At 47.6% G+C, this 15,214-nt stretch overlaps 1 protein-coding gene across 1 annotated transcript in view; it reads right to left on the reverse strand.

Moving 5' to 3' along the window:
• Positions 1-4,452: 4,452 nt before the first annotated feature.
• The window catches only part of LOC147709426 (uncharacterized), a 35,860-nt gene continuing 25,098 nt past the window's right edge, over positions 4,453-15,214 (reverse strand). The window contains exons 3-4 of the mRNA XM_086925992.1: positions 5,178-5,999; positions 4,453-4,874 (exon numbers count right to left, since the gene is read on the reverse strand). Coding sequence (XP_086782118.1) covers positions 4,453-4,874; positions 5,178-5,999 — 1,244 coding nt within the window. The remainder of the gene's footprint in view (positions 4,875-5,177; positions 6,000-15,214) is intronic.

Consider the following 15,214-nt stretch of genomic DNA (forward strand, 5'->3'; position numbering starts at 1 on the left):
ATGGTGGTGGTAGACAGTTTGACAAAAATGGGACACTTTATTCCATGCAAAAATCTTCCTACTGCCAGTCAAACTGCTCAATTACTGTTGACACAGGTGGTCCGGATACACGGAATTCCTCGCGTGATCGTCTCGGACAGGGGACCTCAGTTCGTGGCTCGGTTCTGGCGTATGTGGTGCAAGGCGCTGAGGGTGGAGGACGCTCTATCCACCAGTTTCCACCCTCAGACGGATGGACAGACCGAAAGACTGAATCAGACACTAAAACAGTACTTGAGGTGCTATTCAGAAGAAGCTAGCCGTTCTTGGGTCTCTCTTCTCTGGCTGGCTGAGTTGTCCTATAATAATGCATGGCATAGCTCAACTGGGGAAACACCGTTCAAGGCCAATACAGGCTTTCATGCTAACACCCTTCCGTTGACCATACCAGAGGAAATCCAGAACCACCCTACGGTGGCCGCCCATGTGAAGGCCTTATGGAGTCACATCAACGAATACAGAACACCCTTGTCCGAGCAAAGACCGTATACAAGAAATGGGCGGATAAGCATCGACAGGAGAGTCCTTTGTATGAGGTTGGGGACAGAGTTTGGTTGTCCACAAAGCACATTCGATTCCGTTATCGCAGCATATTTCACCCACGTTTCATTGGTCCGTACGTGGTCATCAAAAGGATCAATCCCGTGGCCTACAAATTGAAATTGCCCATGTCCATGAGAATACATCCTGTGTTTCACAGCAGCCTGTTGAAGCCGGCTGGTTCTGTAAGGAGCAAGGCCGCCCCGCCGGTGCTGAGAGATGGCCAACTGGAGTACGAGGTGCGTCGCATCGTGGATGCGAGGCTCCGTCAGGGGAAGCTATGGTTCCTTGTCTCCTGGAAGGGATACGGCTCAGAGGACGACTCATGGGAGCCCAGTCATGAAGTGCATGCCCCTCGATTGATCCGTTCGTTCTATGCCCGTAATCCGGGAAAGCCTGGTGCTAGGAGGCACAGGGCGGGGGGGCATACTGTCAGGGTCTGACAAATGTGCCTGCCCAGATGATGAACTACATCTACCAGAATGCTTTGCACCTTGGAGGCTGTTGACAGAATGTATAAAGACATGTGGGACCTTGTAATAGGTGCTCGTGATTTGTCCAATGGTATGCTGTTGTTGGCGGACGCCCTGTCCCCGCGGATTTGCTGGGAAGGTGAGGTTCGTCTTTTGCTCTGCGGCTGTGGAGCAAGCTGGAAGCGAGACGGGTGTTGACTGTTTTTGCGTGAGTCATCCGCAAGGCGCGTGAGACGCCGGATTGCTCCCTCAGCGCACTTGTGGAACTGTTGTTGTTATTCCGTGAGGAACTTGGAGACGCCGGATTGCCCCCTCCGGTTCGCTCACGCTTATAGCCTAGAACTGTGTTCTCGGCACCGGCTGGTGCTTTGTTTGTTCTTTGCGTGTGAGACGCCGGATTGCCCCCTCCACGCCTTTGGGTTATTTTTGTTACTTTTCCGGGCGTGCATGCGAAGACGCTTGGATTTCCCCCTTCACTGCACGCCAGCCCTATGAGCTCATTTGATAAAGTATTTACCGAGAATAGGAGACGCTGGATTGCCCCCTCCTAATTCGGTTGTGATAAACATTGGTTCCGTATAACTTATTCAGAGTGAAAAGCCGGGTGGCTGTATTTCAGTTTGGTTACTCTATCATTTCTATCAGGAACATCGGAGATTCTATCTAAAGACAAAGAGCGGAGGAAGAGCCTGTTCCTTCCTTATTTCCTTCGGTGATCTCATTACTACTTCCCCTTCTTTGGCAACTGGTGAGTGAATGAGTGCTGGGTTATCAGAGCACACACACCTAAAACATAGAGGGTTACCAGAGAGTTATAACCATTGTTTTGTTGTTATACCTTTAGCTGAAGAAGGGGTACAAACAGGGGAAGAGCCATATCCTGAGCAGTATCAGGTGAGGGTTCGTGATAACAACAGTGAGTTGAAGAGTAGAATAACGGGGGATTAAGTTAACGCATGCCTCTTGTCATTTCAGGTCCCTGTCCCGGATGTTCCTGTCCTTCGACCCATATTTTCCCTCGCCTGACTACCTTGCACTCTGAGGTAATTAGCTGGAGTGCAGGGGCGTCTGGAGGTGGACCCATTAGAGCATCATTCCGACCCTGAGGATCAACAGCCGTGACAGAATCACTCATATAAAAGATTTAATTGTGATTTTGAGAAAATGGGGTGAATTAAGTAAATGGAGAGCAAAATGGGCAAAGAAAAAAGATGAAGACACAACAAGCTTAGCTTTTCCTATCAGAGAAAAGGAGAAAGTGGCAAATTAATTTCCAATGAGAGAAATAGCAGGAGGTGGCCATGTGCATGTTCCTTGGACAAGGCAGGACATTTTAATGTTTACAAATGATTTTCCTCGATTAAGAGAGAAACCTGTAGAATGGTATCGACAGGTAGACAGATTTGTGAAGGTTTCAAAAGTCCTGTGGGTTGATCTTGATGGATTCTTTGACATAGTTGTCCCATCAGATCTTTGGACAAAATGTAAAATTTCTATAGATTGGCCTAGAGAAGAACCATCTCGAGATAATAATAATAATAATAATAATAAAAACATTTACTAAGCGCCTGAATACACTAAAACAGTGCGTCTCCGTGCTAGGATGCATTCCCACCTAAAATCCGTCAGAGATCACCTCATACTAAGGGGAAAGGACAGGGTAGGAGGACACTGGATTGATACTAAACTACAGGAAACAAATAGGTCTTAAGTTTCTGTCGGAACCTCGTTTCCGACGGTTCCATACGGAGTTCAACAGGAAGATCGTTCCACTGCTTACTTGCCAAGAACCTAAAAGAGCGCCCGCCCAATGTAACGACCGGATTCTCAGAACAGGCAGCTCACCAACCGTGGCTAACCCAGTCGTCACGTAACGACCCTCTTCTCAGGCCACTATTTACAAGATATCTAAAATACTCACCTGAGAAGGTGAAAAGAAGCTATTTACAAGCCTGTATAGTCAAAGATACCACTAACACCTAATGAATCCCATATCTTATCCTATAATTACCTCATCTTATATTCTTTAACGTCACCTGACGATATCTTAAACGTCACCCGACGATATCTTTAACCTCACCCGACAATATCTTTAACGTCACCCGACGATATACACTAATGGGGATACTAATGGGGATTCACCTTTAAGAGTTATTTCACAAATGAAGTTCACACTCTCCCCTCAGCATCAGTTACCTTTGCAGAAGGGCATATCCTATCCTTCTGTATGACAGCACCTGGTTAAAAGAAAAGGTCAATCTCATTCATAAAAACAACATTCAAAGATATTTATCATTAAATCTTTATTCTACAGTTAAGAATGACAGAATGAGCAAAAGAAACATGAATTAAGTTAGTCGCTACCTATAACCTAAAAGGGGATAGAAATGAATGCTTAGATATATTCTACACTAAGCTCAGAACGCCTCACCTTAGACGTGTGTCTTTCCATTTCAACAGCAGAGCTGATCCCTCTCTCTCTCGCTTTGTCTTTAATGTGCTCGGGACTCTGCTCTCCCTCTATGGCTCACGAATACACGTCTGCACCGCTACGCCTCATCTATGCTGCCATGGTTCCGAAATGCTCGAACCCTCTTCTGGACTTAGTCTCTGCCACTCCTGTATGATGTCACTACAGGATTCTCAATCACTCTCCTTCTTCGTTTCAGGATTTCAATTAGCTGATGGTATCAATCTCTATGCACCAGCCTTTGGACCAACTTCTTCCGTCTACTCCACACGCTGCTCTCTCCCTCATCTCTACTTGCTCCTTGATAATATAGAGCTCACTTTCTCTATGGAAAATTCGGTATTAGGCCGACTCCCACCAAATTCCTGTACCAGTCCCCGGCTCCCTTCGCCCTCCACAGTGGCCACCTGCGTATTGCGTCTAGAGCCGGGAAGACAAACACATTCCTTTGATAAGGGCCAGTCTTGACCGGTTCCTCTCTAGCGAATAACAGGATGAATTCTAAACACTACCTTTACCCTGCAAGCGCCTCGGACAGTCGAGGCAGAAATACAAAATGGCTTCTCTCTAGCTTTCGGGCCTGTAGGCCCAAGAAAACGGAAAAAGGCACTAAACCCTGTCAAAGCGCATAGTTAAGCCCTACAAATGAGCACAAATGCAACTAGGACTGAGATGGTAGTGGATTATAGTCACCACGAGTCTGAAAATAGACTAAAATTACCCTGTCGCTACACCCATCAGTGATTTGTAGATGCGGGGAACCGAGAACTGCATGCTGCCCATAGATCTCAGAAGGCGCTTAGGACGGTATATGGTTAGTAACCTATGTAGATGAATCGGGCCCTTGCCATGTGCAATCCGATGACTTATGCACATGGTCTTAAACCAAATGCGTTCCCTCATGGGGAGCCAGTGCAGAGTCTGTAACACTCATTTCCCAGAGGACTTCCTAGGCAACTTTAGAACCAGCCTGGCTACCGCATTTTGAACATATTGCAGCTGGTTCAGGCACTTATTGCTAAGGCCACAGAGCAGGGAATTCCGGTAGTCGAGATGGGACGTGACCAAGGCATGTACTAATATTTTCCTAGTTGTAATAGGTAGGAGATCCAAGATTTTGCGCAGGACCTTCAACATGCCATAACACTTCCCTGCTATCTTGGCAATATGATGGGAATATGAGAGATTGGTATCCAAAAGAACACCAAAGTTCTTCACTGTATTTGAGGGGACGGGAGTAGGACCCAATTCCATGGGCCACCATGCAGATGTCGAAATAGATGGAGAAGAACTAATCCCCAAGAGTTCGGTCTTGTTGCCATTGAGGCAGAGGCAATTGCTCTTCATCCATGCTGCAAGAGATACAAGACAGGCAGAGAAATTATCAGCTGTCTCAACTGGGTTGTGTGATAGAGTAACCACCAGTTGCGTATCATCCGCATAAGATACAAAGTCCACCCCGTAGGATTCCACCAACCTAGCCAGGGGTTCCATATATAGATTAAACAACGTAGGGCTCAGAATAGAGCCCTGCGGGACCCCTTGTTGTAAGATTCTAGGCGTGGACCTAAATGGGGGACAGTGTATTTTGAATTTTCTGTCTGCCAGAAAGGAGACCATCCATTCATAGGCTGGCCCGTCCATCCCCAACTCACTCAGTCTGGCCAGAAGTTTAGAGTGCGACACAGTATCAAATGCCGCACTTAGGTCCAGCAATATTAAGGCGGCGGTCTGTCCTTCATCTACTCTCTGACGAAGCAGCTCTGTAGAAGAAAGGAGGGCAGTCTCTGTAGAATGTTTGGCCCTAAAACCAAATTGGGAGGAATGTAAGAGATGATTGTCCTCCACAAATTTGACCAGCTGGTTATTCACCAATTTTCCCACCACCTTGGCACAGAATGGAAGAAGAGAAATGGGCCAGAGGTTATCCAATTGGGAAATATTCAGGTTAGCCTTCTTTTTAATTGGCACTACCTGTGCCAGTTTCCATTCCTCAGGCACATGTCTTTCCTGAAAAGAAAGGGTGGCCAAATTGCCTATGTAGTTCCACAGGAGATGAACCTGATCCCTAAGAATTTTAGGCTGAACCACGTCCATAGGGGATTCTGACTGGATACTCATAATTAGGTTTATCAGTTCCTCCCTTGGTGGCACCATGAATTCCTTAAGATAGGCTTTCTTAAGGGGCGCATGGCTGGTATCCCGCACAAAGTTTGCTTCGGCTGGATCCTGCTGAAAGGACATATAAATCTGTTCCACTTTACTTACAAAATGATCTGCGATAAATTTGCATATCTCAGTGGAATAGAGATCTTTAGTCTCTATCCTTGTAAGCACCGTGAGCTCCTTATAAATTAGAAAGAGCTCTTTGAAGGAGTTTTCAGAAGCATCAATACTCTCTTGGATAAATTCTCTCTTAGCCTTTTTAATCCCCCCATGGTACTCCTTCACCAGATAAGATAAGGTAACAGGTGCTCCTTCACCAGATGTAATGAAAATGTATGATAAAGTAATTGTATTTTTGAAAAACAAGATTACCCCAAAAGAGGTAGACTAGGTTAAAATAGACAGAACAACCCAAGAGCCGAAAGAATCAGTACATTCATTCTATGAAAGATTGCTGCTGGTATTTAAACTAAGCGTGGGCGTAAAATCTTTTTCACGGGCGAATTTGCAGATTATTGACGATTTCGCGATTCGCGCAAATTTACCCAATAATCCGCAAATTCGCACGCTGCAAATTATTTTGCTTGGTCGCGCTTGAAAAATACAATATTGCGCGCGCGTCGTTGATTCTGAGCCTGCCATGTTGTTTTTCTCCCTGTTTTGCGTGTGCTGCGCCATTTTTGTTCTTGCTGCCTGATCGCGCAAAAGTTTTTTGAACGCAATTACGTCATCGCGGCTTGCCATCTTGCACGGCGAGAGTTTGACAACGCCAGTACGTCATAAAGACCAGCGACGGCGTGCAGCTGACTTCCGGGGGGAGGTTTGAACAGATCGCATTCCCGAAATTGCAAAAATTGCAATTCTGCTCAAGAAATCCACCGCAGGAAGCATAAACCTTGTGAAAATGATGATTTTGATCAGAATAACTCCTGAGATTGACATTTGGCTGCACTTTTTGGTGCAGGAGTACATTTTTGGGGGGGAAGAGGGGGGGGGGCAGGGTGGGAGGAAGGAAGTGCCCCAGAGTCTCCAACTTCCTGTTCCTGTCCAGCAGGCTCCTCCCAGTGCTTTGTCCATGTCCTGGTCACTTTTCATTTGGATCTGCAGCTGGAAGGATTACTCTTTGTGGCTGCTGCTGGATATTTGTATTTGAGGACTTTTTGGACTTTGGAGTTTGGATCACTTTTGGACTTGAGATTTTACAAGTAAGTTGCTGTATTTTGTTTGGGGCATTGCAGTTGAGGCAACTCCAGTTCTAAAACTTTTTTCACAACTTTAAGAAAATATATATTGTGGTGGGTAGCTAGCCACAGTATCCAGTAGGCCCAGGGTTAGTCATGGGTGCATGATACAACTGTTTCTGTGATTTTTTTTAACTTAATTCTTATTTATGTCATGGAATTTTAGCTCACTGTTATATGTTGTTTTTTGTTTTAATTTTGGGGTGCCTGTTAAGCCTCACTAGCCAGTAGGCCTAGGGCTACTCAGTGGTGCATGGATGTCCTGGGATTGTGGTGATTTTTGAGTGTTTTTTTAGTGTTTTTCGATTTTTGGGGGTGTTGTTGGGGCCTGGCCATGTGGGTGGGGGCCATCTTGAGGCCTGGCAAAGGCAGGTCCTGGCCATGTGGTGGGGGTCAAGGGGGCTTTTTGAAGGCAGGCAGTGTGCTCAGGCCTGCACCCACTTTGCCTTGCTTTCAACCATTATGCCCAAGGGCTACTCAGTGGTGCATGGGCCTAGTCTTTCTCTGGGGTGTCTTGAATTTAAACATCATTGAGGGCATGGATGGCATGGGATTGTGGTGATTTTTGATTGTTATTCGATTTTTGGGGGTGTTGTTGGGGCCTGGCCATGTGGGTGGGGCCATCTTGAGGCCTGGTACAGACAGGGCCTGACCATGTGGTGGGGGTCAAGGGGCCATTTTGAAGGCAGGCAGTGTGCTCAGGCCTGCACCCACTTTGCCTTGCTTTCAACCATTATGCCCAAGGGCTACTCAGTGGTGCATGGGCCTAGTCTTTCTCTGGGGTGTCTTGAATTTAAACATCATTGAGGGCATGGATGGCATGGGATCATGGTGATGTTTGAGTGTTTTCGATTTTTTGGGTGTTGTTGGGGCCTGGCCATGTGGGTGGGGGCCATCTTGAGGCCTGGTACAGGCAGGGCCTGGCCATGTGGTGGGGGTCAAGGGGCCATTTTGAAGGCAGGCAGTGTGCTCAGGCCTGCACCCACTTTGCCTTGCTTTCAACCATTATGCCTAAGGGCTACCCAGTGGTGCATGGGCCTAGTCTTTCTCTGGGGTGTCTTGAATTTAAACATAATTGAGGGCATGGATGCATGGGAGCATGGGATTGTGGTGATTTTTGAGTGTTTTTCGATTTTTGGGGGTTGTGTTGGGGCCTGGCCATGTGGGTGGGGGCCATCTTGAGGCCTGGTATAGGCAGGGCCTGGCCATGTGGTGGGGGTCAAGGGGCCATTTGGAAGGCAGGCAGTGTGCTCAGGCCCGCACCCACTTTGCCTTGCTTTCCATTATGCCCAAGGGCTACTCAGTGGTGCATGGGCCTAGTCTTTCTCTGGGGTGTCTTGAATTTAAACATCATTGAGGGTATGGATGGCATGGGATTGTGTCGATTTTTGAGTGTTTTTCGACTTTTTGGGGTGTATACCTGATGTTCCTCTGGCTTCCATTGCTTTTAGGTGCACAAGAGAACCACCAGTGCCAGGAGGAAGTCCTGCAGCGGTGCGTGCAGCACAACGTCACATGTGGCCACAGACAAGACAACTCTGCAACCCGTGCAACTGCGGCCTGCTGTTCTGACATCTCAAGAAGATGGCCCCAAAGAAAGTTGGCCATAGCGCCTCAGCGAAAAAAGTTGCCAGTGCCACTGCCAGTAAGAAGGAGCAGAAGAAGCAAGTGGTACCACCTACCAAGGAGACTGGTGTGCCCACCAACACCTTTTTTGGGAGAAAAAAAACTACGCCTGCAGCAGCAGCGGTGTCCGCCAGGGACCAAGCTGGAAGCAGCACCTCCTCTTCATTGAGCTTAGTGCCACTTCGCCAAGTTAGGTCCAAGACCACTATGAGTGCTGCTGCGGCAGCCACTTTGGTTGTTGAATCACCATAGACCAGTGATCTTGGCTCATCACAAGAAAGTACCATCCAACCAACGCCGGGTGGAACTTAGCTGACGAGTGTTCAACAACCACAGTCACAAACACAGGTGCAAGTAGTACAAGAGCAAGTACATGGGCAAGGAGAGGCGCAAGTACAGCCGCAAGGAGAGGCGCATGGACAGGTGCATGAAGAGGTGCGACTAGAGGTTCATGGAGCGGCACAACTGCCTACAACGCTTGTTCCTCCAGAAGTAGGGGCACATCAGGAAATTGCTATTCAAGAGGAGGTATCCGACGAAGCCACTCCTCCTGATGATGATTATCCATTGTCTTCCAGATCCCCAGCAAGAAAAAGGTCAAGGAGGGATACTAGAAGTTCTTCTTCAAGCCCCCTTCCTTCTGATGATGCTGATGTTGATTAGAACCCACCAAGGCAGTCTGAGAGTGAGTCACCCCATGATGAGCCGACAAAGGTAGCTAAGCCTAAAAGGAAGGCTCCCGCAAAGCTTCCACTTATGGGTGATGACGACGAACAAGAAGTGGTATGTTCTGCTGCTGATGAACATCAGTCTGACGATGACCCAGTCATCACAGTCGTCACTCCAGCCCCAGCAGGCATGCAGCAGACAGACATTTTAACCCTAGCCCGGATGACTGCTGAGCGGGATATGGGCGGCTTGGCACTGGTACCACCAGCGTTAACTACAACACCAACACGACCTACAGCTTCCATCTTTTTTAGTCAGAAGGGCCGGCATGGGCCTCCATCCAGCTCGGCCTCAAGTAGTGGTGCTGTAAGTGAACAACAGAAACAAATTCAGCCACACTCATCCTCCACTTCATCTGGCATTGAAAGTCAAAGTAGCACCTCCACCACCAGAAGACATCACCAGTCCGCAGTTTGGGACTTCTTTACTGTTAGCGCAAAGGCGGAAAACGTGGTCATTTGTTCAATTTGTAAAGCATCCGTTAGTCAGGGTAAGCTTGGTACCAACTATGGTACCGGAGGCCAGAGAGGTCATCTCAAGTTACACCACCCTATCCAGTGGGAAGCACACATTTTTTTTTTTTTTTTTAAAGGAGTTTGTAAAGCGCCTGGTGACGCCTCCCGGCGTGTCCCCGCGCTGTGGAGAGAGCATATTAAAAGGAGAGAGAGAACGCAATCACAAAGTATAGAGGCAAGTTTTCAACTTCTTTCTAAAGGAGGCCTCATTGATCTCTAGCCTGGTATCCAACGGCAGGAGATTCCAGTGCCTGGCCGCTAAAGTGCGGAATGATCTGCCTCCCATTCTGGCTTTTTTGGGGCGGGCAGTTCTGAGCAGACCTATTCCTTTGGATCTGAGGGATCTGTTGGGTTCATACAAGGATACCAGATCCGACATATAGGCCGGTGCTCTATGATGGATTATCCTATGGCACCATAGCAGAGCTTTAAAAACAATCCTCTTACTAATAGGTAGCCAATGGAGGGCTGCCAGAGAGGGTCGTGAAGGGGCTCTACGGGGAAGCCTTAACACCAGGCGTGCTGCAGAATTTTGAAGAACCTGTAATTTCTTGATGTTTTTCTCCGAGGTACCCAGGAGCAGTACATTCCCGTAATCAATGCGGGAAGTTATTAATGCCTGCGTCATGGTACGTCTGGAGTCAAGAAGTAGCAGATCAAGGGTGCGATTGAGCGTTTTCATCACCCCAAAGCATTTGCCTACGGTTTTCTTTATGTGGCTATCAAAGGACAGCTTATTGTCAACCCAGACGCCTAGATTCTTCACCTCTCGGTTAGGAGAGGGTAGGGGACCCAAGCAACTGGGCCACCATTCTGCTGTCCATTTGGCCTCATTGCCTCCAATGATGATGACCTCTGTTTTTGTTCCGTTCAGTTTTAAACAGTGCTCTGTCATCCAGGTTGCCAGCTTGCTCATACAGGCATTAAAGTTATCAGCTTCCTGAGGAAGATCAAGGAAGCCAAAAGAAAAAAAAATCCAAATGTATCCCTTGATATTGAATCTGATGATGACGAGAATCTGATTGTGCAGGGGAAAAGTGAAGAAGCAACAGACATTTTTTCTGGTACACCCAGTGCCCCTGGCAACAGCACTGCAGTGGTATCGCCCACACACTCTACCCCTGCAACATCTATGAGGCACACTAAGAGTGTTGGAGAGACACCAATGCGAAAAACGAAATCAATGGGCCTAACTGGTTTGAAGAGGTCATCATCATCATCATTATCACGTAAAATGATCTAGCCCACCATTAGCGGAATGTTCTGGTCGGAGGCGCCATTTGAACGCAACCACCCAACGGTACGTCTGAATAATGCGAAGCAGGCTAAAATGCTAGTGCTGGACCTTCTCCCTTTTTCTTTCGTGGAAGGGGTGGGGTTTCTAGAATTAGTGGCAACAGTCTGCCCTAAATGGAAGGTTCCTAGCCGGTCCTATTTTGCCAGAGTTGCGGTTCCAGCACTACATCAAAATGTGCTGGAGGTGATTGGGGCAGCTTTGCAGAAGAGTGCTGTTCACACTATCCACTTGACAACAGACATGTGGACCAGTTGCCAAGCCCTTGATTACATGTGCATCACTGCACACTGGGTCTCTTTTGCAGGGGTAATAGACAAGTCAAGTGCAATTGCTGACCTGGACACAGTTTTTCAAGCTTTTCGGAAACATGCAACATTAGCCATGTTTGCTATGCAGAAAAGTCATACTGCAAAAAACATTTTGGATGAGTTTAAAAGTAAGGTCTCTGAATGGCTGGAACCAAGAAATCGCATAGTTGGTTATGTTTCCACGGATAATGGCAGTAATATAGTTAGCGCCATGCAGGACAGTGACTATTTCAGAGTGCCATGTTTGGCGCACTGTATAAACCTGGTTGTTCAAGATTTCTTGAAAAATGAACCCCTAGTCAAGAAGTTACTGTCTATGTGCCGAATAATCTGCACATTTTTCAGCCATTCTTTTAAGGCCCGGAAGCAGCTGAGGAGCATTCAACATGTACATAAAGTGCCAGTCAAAGGACTCATCCAGGAGGTGGCAACACGTTGGAACTCAACCTGTAACATGCTTTAGCGTCTGTTTGAGCAGTGCATGGTAATCAATGACTATATCTTTACAGTAGGTTCTACTATTAATGACTTGAGGCTAGAGTCGTGAGGAAAATCAGCCCAAACTACTACCGATGCCCAGGCTGCTGGCGCAAGGCGCCTCTTAGTTCCCATCTTGAATAGTTACCAATCAAAGAGACGGGCGCTGGAAACAGGGACACAAGAACAGAGTTTTATTACTCATGAGGAGAGCCTGTCATTACAGACACGAAACACGGTGTCTTCGGGAGGTGCTCTAACAAGTTCTCTGACACTGCGTCTTTTATACACAACTTGATGATGCATAAACATTCCTTATTACAATAAAGACATTGTGAAGCAAGGAAAAGACATCCCCAGTACCCCCCCCCCCATCCTCCCCCCGTTCCGGTTTATTCCAACACGTGGCTACAGCATGAGGTCCTCACCCCCCCCCCCCCCCCCCCATACAATAGGAGGGGACTACAATGCAGCAGAGCGTTCCGCTGATTCCTTTGGAATGTGTGCGCCTGATCGGATCTCAGGGGGTGGGGGGGTCATGATCAATAGTAGCTCCTTTGAAGAGGGGCGAGTGCATACAGTAGCGGGCAGTAAACTGTATCCTCAGGCTAAGGGATGACCAGCGGTCCGTGCAGACAGTTGGGCTCAGTGGAAGGGGTCATCAAAGGAGGGGTATTCATGAAAGGAAGGGAGGTGTTGGTCAGGCGCGGGGTGTGATTCCCAGGGGCAGAGTCGCACAGAAGGAGAGGTCTTATGACCCGTGCAGGAGAGAGCGGGGGCAGCCAGAGTGCGCGGAGGAGGGGTGCCGGGAGTTAAACAAATGGGCAGAGAGGCCATGGTGTCTAAAAATGGTTGTTTATGTGTGTGCGTGCATGGGTCTATGCTGGCGAGATGATGCGGTCAACGCTTCACGGTATTCATTCTGCTTACAGTGAGGGTATGATGAAAGCCGCTTATGTGCATTAACATTGTCATTTTCCACAGTCGCCGCTTTTTAACATAAGTTAGTTCATTTTCCTGTTCTTCCCAATTGATGGGCGTACATATAGTCGCGTGTACAAGTAATCAGTCAAGGGAAAGGGGAATGATATCTTCGTCACACTGTCTTTTAGCAGCGAACCATCACTGGTAGGCTCTAGTCCGTCTTCTTTCGTTGGCGCTGTTGAGCACCGGCTGTGGAGCTATGAGTCCAGCTCGGATCCGACTTTACACGTTGCAGGGTGCGATCTGTCCTCTGCTGTTAGATCACAGTCCTGTTTTCTAACTAATCTTTTTAGGGGTGCCTCACGCTCGGCACCTGCATTTCCTTTTCCTTCCGTGGCAAAACCCTATTCTTCCTAAATGTCGTTCCTTTTTCTGAGTCAAAATCCAGGGGTTAGAATGGGGGTGTCGTTGGGTAATCGAGGGAAGAGAGGGCGGAGTGGGGTCAGATTCTCTGAAGCAGACTCAGGGAGCAAATGATAACAAGCGTGCAGGCCCATTGATCGGGCTCAGAGGGGCGGGGGACTTCTGGCACAGGTTGGTCAGCAAACAGGGGCTTCAGGGCAGCCCTTCATTCTTTCATTTTCCGTGTTTGAAAGTGGTGCCTCGTCCCGCGTCTCGTTGCTCTGCGGCTCCACCTTTGGTCCAGGTCATACGTGCTTCATGATCTGTGGCCAGGCTGAGTGTCACGTCCGGCCCCTCTCCTCCGGTGATTGTGTATCCTTGAATGGGTACAAAACAAGTTTTTAGAGAACCGGTCAACAGAGGATATTTATACATTTCAATCCCGTCCTCAATCCTAAGTGGCTAGGGACTTGTTCATCAGTCACAGTCAGAAGTCATCACTATGTAGTATGTATGCAGGCATTTCTACTGAGTTTGTACTAAGTCTTATTTGGCGTTCATTCATGGCATGTATGGAGAGAAGTCAGTCTCCTATCGACTGCGTATTCTTATCAAACTCGGAATCGGATCCTTCGGGAAAGACCCGTTTACTAACCCAAGTCCTAGCAGTCTTACATTTCCCTCCAGAGTCGGCTAATTCTAGCGAACAGGTGGGTGTACTAACATCTAACATCATGAGAAAGGGACAGAGGCTAAACATTCTTTTTCCGGAGAGCATGGTTAATCAGGGTCATCAGTTATAATTCGGGGGCAACAGTTATGGAGCTGGGGTCAATCGGGAGAGGCGAGGACGCTTTGGACATCCGCACTTGGGCGCAGAGGGGTGGGACAATCTGGGCATTGGGGGTTGTTTTTCTAAGGACTGAGAATAGAAGGCCATTGACGTATAGTCCCCCTATAAAAGGCCAGATTAGGGGACATCAGTCGTCTCACCTGTCCTTTCCTTCTTAGCCAATTCAAGTTCCTTCATTTTGCAGAAAGGAGAGGTAGTAACATGGCGAGTCACAATCGTTTGAGTTCCTGTCAATTTTGCCGAACACCTTTGTGTTCAAAAAGACCCAATTAGGCTCGTGCCGGCGGGGCACAACGTTACTACATAAAGGAAGAGGGAGTAGGGGGACTCTCATAGAGAGTGAGAGTCGTCCGCATTCTAAATGAACCACTTGGTACACGCATGACAGAGAGAGAGAGAGAGAGAGAGAGAGAGAGAGAGAGAGAGAGAGAGAGAGAGAGAGAGAAAGAAACGTATACAATAATAGGCCATTTAGTGCGCACACAACACAGAACAGCAGGGATCAAGTAATATAGAAACACAGGCAGAAGGGCGACATAGATCCATACATTACGTACACACGAATTCAGGTGGAGGTGACAATACATGTATTTACACACAAATGACCCAAGACAGAACATAGAACAGTTTTCTGGCCAAAAATATTTCTTCCTGCATGCTGCGCATTCTTAGTATCCTACTTAATTCACCTGGGCGTTGAGCTTTTTACCTTTTTTTTTCTTCTCTACACCTCTGCCAATTGGTTGGGAATTAATCTAGTCGGGCTAATACTCACAGTGGGGCCTTTGAATTATCTCTCTTTTTCTTTTCTAACGAATGATTTTCCAGGCTGAAGCGACAGAGGGGCATCAACCGGGAGGACAACGGGGCAGCGTTTACTCATTGGTGCGCGTCCTTGCTTGGTTGTATTGGGGTATCAGGCGAGGTCATATTTTGCCATACTGTAATACCCCGTCAAGTTTCTACTTCGGACCACTCCTCCAGTTGCTGGGTTCAGAGAGTCACTTGTAAGTAAGGGAATGCTATATCTTTGTTTGTCCGTCGTGTATAGGTACCATGTCCAGTTCCCCTTCCCCCCCCCCCCATCGGTCGTTCGTCATTACTTAAGTCACGCACAAAATAATTCTCCCATCCATCCAAATGTGTGCAACGTA

Source organism: Lissotriton vulgaris, chromosome 6 (genome assembly GCF_964263255.1).
Source record: "Lissotriton vulgaris chromosome 6, aLisVul1.2, whole genome shotgun sequence".
Lineage (NCBI taxonomy): Eukaryota > Metazoa > Chordata > Amphibia > Caudata > Salamandridae > Lissotriton > Lissotriton vulgaris.